The sequence below is a fragment of the Euwallacea fornicatus genome, chromosome 30 (genome assembly GCF_040115645.1).
Source record: "Euwallacea fornicatus isolate EFF26 chromosome 30, ASM4011564v1, whole genome shotgun sequence".
Taxonomy (NCBI): Eukaryota; Metazoa; Arthropoda; class Insecta; order Coleoptera; family Curculionidae; genus Euwallacea; species Euwallacea fornicatus.
This window is the reverse complement of record NC_089570.1, coordinates 1040807-1046589: the sequence shown is the minus strand read 5'-3', so window position 1 is coordinate 1046589 and position 5783 is coordinate 1040807. Positions and strand designations below refer to the sequence as shown.

At 37.6% G+C, this 5783-nt stretch overlaps 1 protein-coding gene across 2 annotated transcripts; it reads right to left on the bottom strand.

The window, feature by feature from the left end:
- Window positions 1-1108: 1108 nt before the first annotated feature.
- l(1)G0020 (RNA cytidine acetyltransferase l(1)G0020) lies at window positions 1109-5715 on the bottom strand. 2 transcript variants are annotated; one of them, XM_066298306.1, is made up of 14 exons: window positions 5567-5715; window positions 5010-5396; window positions 4735-4893; window positions 4490-4677; window positions 4298-4429; window positions 4014-4247; window positions 3813-3966; window positions 3631-3753; window positions 3273-3480; window positions 2507-3217; window positions 1937-2438; window positions 1713-1874; window positions 1396-1659; window positions 1109-1345 (listed from the first exon to the last, which is right to left on the bottom strand). In XM_066298306.1, the coding sequence occupies exons 2-14, from the start codon at window positions 5115-5117 to the stop codon at window positions 1288-1290; spliced, it is 3003 nt and encodes a 1000-aa protein (XP_066154403.1). In that variant the 5' UTR covers window positions 5118-5396; window positions 5567-5715; the 3' UTR covers window positions 1109-1287. The 2 variants fall into 2 exon arrangements, with proteins under 2 accessions (XP_066154403.1, XP_066154401.1); XM_066298304.1 differs by having other exon boundaries at window positions 1109-1275; window positions 5567-5714.
- Window positions 5716-5783: the final 68 nt, after the last annotated feature.

Genomic DNA, 5783 nt, shown 5'->3' with positions numbered 1-5783 from the left:
TATGAGGGCTTTTATTTCAATGTGCTTCAATGTTTTATTTCAATCCTTACTTCCAGACGCCGATAAATTTTCAAAAAAACTTTGCTAATTGCGTAGTAGTTCATTCGAGAATTCCAAAGCCGCTGGTCAAACGTCCTGCTGAAATAAAACATTTATCTGTTGCTGCTTCCACCCCTTTGCTTTGTCAGACAAAGACGGACGGATAATTCTGTGTCGTTTAAATGTGGACTGAACTGGGTATAAAGGCGGCAAGTTGGGCATGTCGTGAATTAATTTGTTGTAGGGGGAGTATTAATACGAAACAGCCGATACCATAGTTTATTCGTTTACTTTTGGTTGCACGTCACACGGCTTGTAGAAAATCACAGTCGCGCGATGTTGTCACACTTCTGATGATTTTCAGTAAATTTAAAACAAATCGTTTCAGACTACTTATTTATGGTAACACAGGCTGGCTTCAGAACTCAATTAATTAGTCATTTAAAAATGAAACGGTGTTTTTCTAATTACGGTCGTCGTACGTGTTATGACCGTGTAGTTTTAAAGTACGACTAGTTGGTTCTTTTTAACTTTTACATTTTTCTACATTTTTGAGACAGGTTTACCCCGTTCGCAATTAGAGACCGAGGAAGTGCTACCCAAAGCTCGATGATTATCTCGTGAACTGTCACTGCAGTAGTCGCTAGTTCCTTGCTCTTGTTAGATAATCACTTAGCCATTTCAAAAACACACAAAGGGCAACAAATTGTTAAAAGGCCGCTCTATTAGCTATAAATAAATAAATTTGGACTGAAGGTTTCGAACGAGATCGCCCACACATGCAAAGCACGGAAATGTCGAATAGAATCAGTTTTGAGGTTATGCCCGGATGCCGGCAAATTGATTTGTCCAAGAACGAATCAGGAGCTAGATATACCTCCTCGCACTTCTGCTCTCCTGATAGAAAAGGTCAAATTTTCTGTTAAATGCTAACTTGAACAGGCCTTCGAAAACGTTTCGTATCAGAAATACGAAGAAACCATTATTCTCTTGGTAATCCAGTGTTATTTTTCTGGGTACATAGTTGAAAGGGGGGCGATTTCGAACGGGGCATAAAAACCACTAAACGTAAAACAAAATATTTTAATATAAAATAGTGCAATGTCGTATATACAGAAGTCCCTTATCTAGTCGTTCAAATCCTTCTTCTTAGATTTGGTCTTCTTTTTTTTGGCGGGATTCTCACATAGGCCATCGATTTCCGCATTGGAAGCACTGTTTATACGCTTTTCTCCGCTGCAAAAGACATTAAGTATCAATGATTGCCAATCCAACTAAGGACGATGCGCAATCCCCGACATCCTCCCTAGCAAAAAACATGTAACAAAATGAATAAAAAGTACCTTAGGAAATTACCTTTTGATCGATATGATGCTCTTTTTACATTTGCTTGACAACGCCTTGCTCCACTCATCCTCCGAACCTTTAATCGCGAATTGCTCAAAATTTTCATTCTTCAACTTATTCAACTCCTTTTTCTGTTTCTTCTGCAGCACTTTGGCGGCCTCCTCCAATTCCTCATGTAAGCCCTTTGCTAGAGGCTGCAAGTCCATGTCCTTTTGTGGCTGCAGGAATCTCTCAACGTCTTTTTGTAATATTGAATTCAAGTACTGCTCAAACCTACAAAATAACCACTTTTTTGATTCCATTTGAGGCAAGAAACGACTCAGTACTTTCTCATTGTTCTATTGAACAATCCCAAAAGCTGTGACGAAGGCAAATCTAGGTCTTGTGCCAGTTGATCCACTGTTTTGTGTTGTAAACCTAGACCTAACATTATAACTGACTGGACTGCGGATATTTGAAGGTCTCCCATGTGATTTAAAAAAAATAACCTGAAACAGAGAGATTATCATTAAATAACCTAGAAAAAACGTTCAAGAATTGAGACTTTTACCTAGCTAAAGGAGGAAGAAGATCCACTATCAAATGATAATCAACCAAATTCTTGCTGTACATCTCTAATCTTTTTATATCGTAATTGGTCACATGCATATCTAACTCTAGTCTCGTCAACTCCTTACACAAAACATCTGCCCCTTTATTGGTCAAAACTCCTAAAGCTAAACTCGGAGTGAACTTGCTAAATTGATAACCTAATAGATTGATGAATCTCTTGCGAAAGTCTGCCCAATACGCATTCAACCAGCGCGAGTTTTCAGGATTTTCCTCTGAATTCAAGACGTGCAGCATTATGCAGGAATGCTCCCCGGTTAAATCGTTGGTGGTCTGACGTAGATACACCGGTACGAAAGAAGCGCGTTTCCAAAACTTTAAAAGTTGCTCGGTTAGACCGAAAGAGACGCCGATATAATCGAGTTTCTCTGGAGGTCTCTCGCTTAGTTTTAATAAGAGAGGAGGCAAAGATTTTCTGGGTTCAACAGTTTCCTCTAGAAGACCTGAAATTGAGTATATGATCCTAAATGACGTCTCAATTAATGTTTATGGCAATAAAAATAATACCTACCAATTGTCTCGTCATCCACACTGTTAATTTCCTGACACACTTCGCTATCCTCTTCTAAGCTGGGAATTTTCATTTCATAATACTGCTTCAGTATATCAAGAGCCCTAGCCCCGTATCCCATTCCTTGATAGTCTGGATGAGTAGCAATTCTTACAATCCTAACTCCGGCTAATTTAGGAAAATTCGTGTCTTGATACTGCTGTCCCACAGTCCACGGAATCAAATCCCCCGATGCCCGCTTTCCCCTCGAAAACCCATCTTTCACTGTAGCTTTTGAAATTTCTCCTTCTAGACACACTTGAATAAATACCAAAACCTCTGGTAAAGTTTTTCTGTTGGGATCCACCGGCCCTAGTAGGCAAAACAAATGATGGGCTGGCGCATCTGACATCATTTGCAAGTCATTTGGACTATTTTTGTAATGGGAGGCTACATATAAGGCCACCAGTCTTTGCAGAAACTCTTCAGATGCTTTATGGTAGCAGAACAAGGTGTCTCTGTTTATGTAATACAAGTCACAGCTATCTGGAGCTGGACATCCCGATAGAATCGGGGAAACTGAAGTGGAATCCAAACACAAGAGTTTAGTTAACCAAATTTCCACATCATCTCCAGGTTTATAACGAATCGACTCGTTTAAAGTCACCTCATGTAAAATCCTCCCAGTAGCTGCCGTAAACTGTTTCTTAGTTGCCGCATTGGTGTTTGCGCCTAGCTCAGAGTTTAAAATTGGAAATGGGGCTCAATTGACAAGTTCAAAACTTACCGACAGGTACAGCTTGGATCCTGAGCTGTTGCAACAATTTCAGGGAAAAAGACCTACCAGTTCCTTCATAACCGTTAATAGTGGAGGCAAGGAAAACTAAATAGGGCCCTAACATTGCTTTTACATATGGCATGGGTATAGCGGCAGCCTCGTCTATGACGAGAAGTTCCGCTTGGGAAAGCTTATTAGCATCTGTCGGGTGTATGTACTAAAATATTAGACCGAAAACGTAGTCAACAAATCGTAGACCATTTTTTGCTGTTCTAAAGGTTATCAAGAAATTGTGAAGAAAAGTATGTATATTGTGAAAAAATGTGGGAAATTTCCCAAATTAAATAAAAAGAACAATCTAACTTACTTGAATTGTTTGCCGATGATTCAGAAAGATATTAACCCTTACTATTGCCTTATTGAATTCAGGGTTGGTGCTCTGTACCAGACCATAATCAATGTGTTCCTGATACTCTAGGGCATCAAAACCCTGTTATACATAAAAGAAAATAGTTATTCTAACCTGACAATATAATTTATTAAAAATACCTTAAAAACAAATTCAAAAAACGTGTTTAAATTCTCTGGACTGGGGCTGGTGACAAATATATTAGAGTACCCAAAAGCTACAGCTGCTGATACAGCCAAACCTAGTGCGGCAGATTTACCGCGCCCCCTCGACGCTGTTAAAGAAACTGTAGACCTATAAAAAAATTTAACACCCGCAACAATTACCCTCAAAATTACTACCTCAAAGTTTTTTCTGAAATTGCTTCAATGAACTTTAAAACAGCTTTAGCCTGGTCTAAAGTTTTACAGCAATTCACTAAGTTTCCAACTGGCTGTGTGTCCTGTAACTGTTCTTTTAGCTCTTTGAGTTCTGTCTCATTTTCTGAAGGCTCCTGTGAAGGATCTACAGGGCTTACATGGATATTGTGTGAAGAAAGAGGGAGGACTGCAAGTTGATCATCTACTATCAAACATCTATTAAAAATGGGATAAATAAAAATTTACTATAAAAACACTTCTACCACCTTTTGCATGAAGACAAAGAAAGCAGAAATCTCTCATTAAATCTAGGAACAATGTCCTGATGGGCCTCAGTCCTAAATCTTTGATGAACATCCATGCTTATGGTGTAGAGCTGCTTCAAGGAGGTCATAGATCTAATTTAATAATCAAGATCACACACAGTACAAAAGTCTCAAATAATACATCCTATATACCTCAACAATAAAACAATCAATCCACCACCCTCCACAGTCTCAACCGTTCTTGCCAGTAAATTTGGTGTTAACGCTTCAAAATCTTGCAAAATACACATTCCATATGTATTACCTAATATTTTATGTGTCTCGGAATAGTAACAATATCGAACTTTAGTTGAAGATAAAAACAGCTCAAAGGGGTCATCCTAAAGTAAAATTTTCAGAATATTGAAAAATACATAAGAAAATTATGCACTATGAACCTCGTTAATGCTTAACTTCCCAGCTTTAATTTTGTGCTGCAAGTGCTTCATGCGCTTTTTTTGATTGCTGCTAAAGCCAAGTTCTTTTTTGTAGCACCACAACACTGAAGGTCGTGCTTTTACTTCCGCTTTTGTTAGCATGTGATGTAAAATTACAACCTAGAAAAAAAGGAAAAATCCTATAATTTATATGGTGATCAAGTTAACTTTCTAACAAACACCTATTGACTTCTATGGCACTCAGATTTTAAATAAGAAATGCAAACTGCACTTACCTGGTCTTTGCCCTTGTCTCCCACAACAACGAAAAGGGTCCTGTGGCCCAATTTAACACCGTTTTCGATTAGAACTCGTATTCTATTGTCGATCTTTTTTCGCACCATTTTTGAAACACTTTAAAGCAGTTTCGCTCGACTCAAATTTAGTTGGGAAGTAATATATTCAAAACGGAGCTTTACAGATGCTTTGTAAGATTGAATTTGAGTTTTAAAATAAACTTTTAGGACGTTACTGAAGAGGAAGCATGACGAGGAAGTATAAACACACGCAGAAAATACACGTGCATATTTGAGGTTATGTTTACAAAAATTTGAAGTTGGACAGGATATCACTCACGGTAGATTCGGGGGATAGAGAACTGACAATCACGGTGAAGAAATTCGCTAAAAATAAACAGGGTAACGTATCATTTTAACTCACCAAAAATTAAGATATGAGTAGTTAATATAATATTATAGGTATAATATGTTAATGTGTTACAAAAAAATACGATTCATACATGTAAACGATAATATAAAATAAAAGAAATAAATAATATGTTTTTTTCATTCACCTTTCAGTAATCATTAGTTATTCACGCTTGCATCATATATGTGCCTTATGTTTATTTACTCTGTCTTACTGTTGGACGCGGGGAAATCGCACGTTTCATAGAAAACATGAAATAAACAGAAATAATAGATGATTTACACATTTGTTCTCAATTTTATTGATATTATAAAACTTACAACATGATACCTACTGATGCCATCTACTCGCGAAGGGTTAAA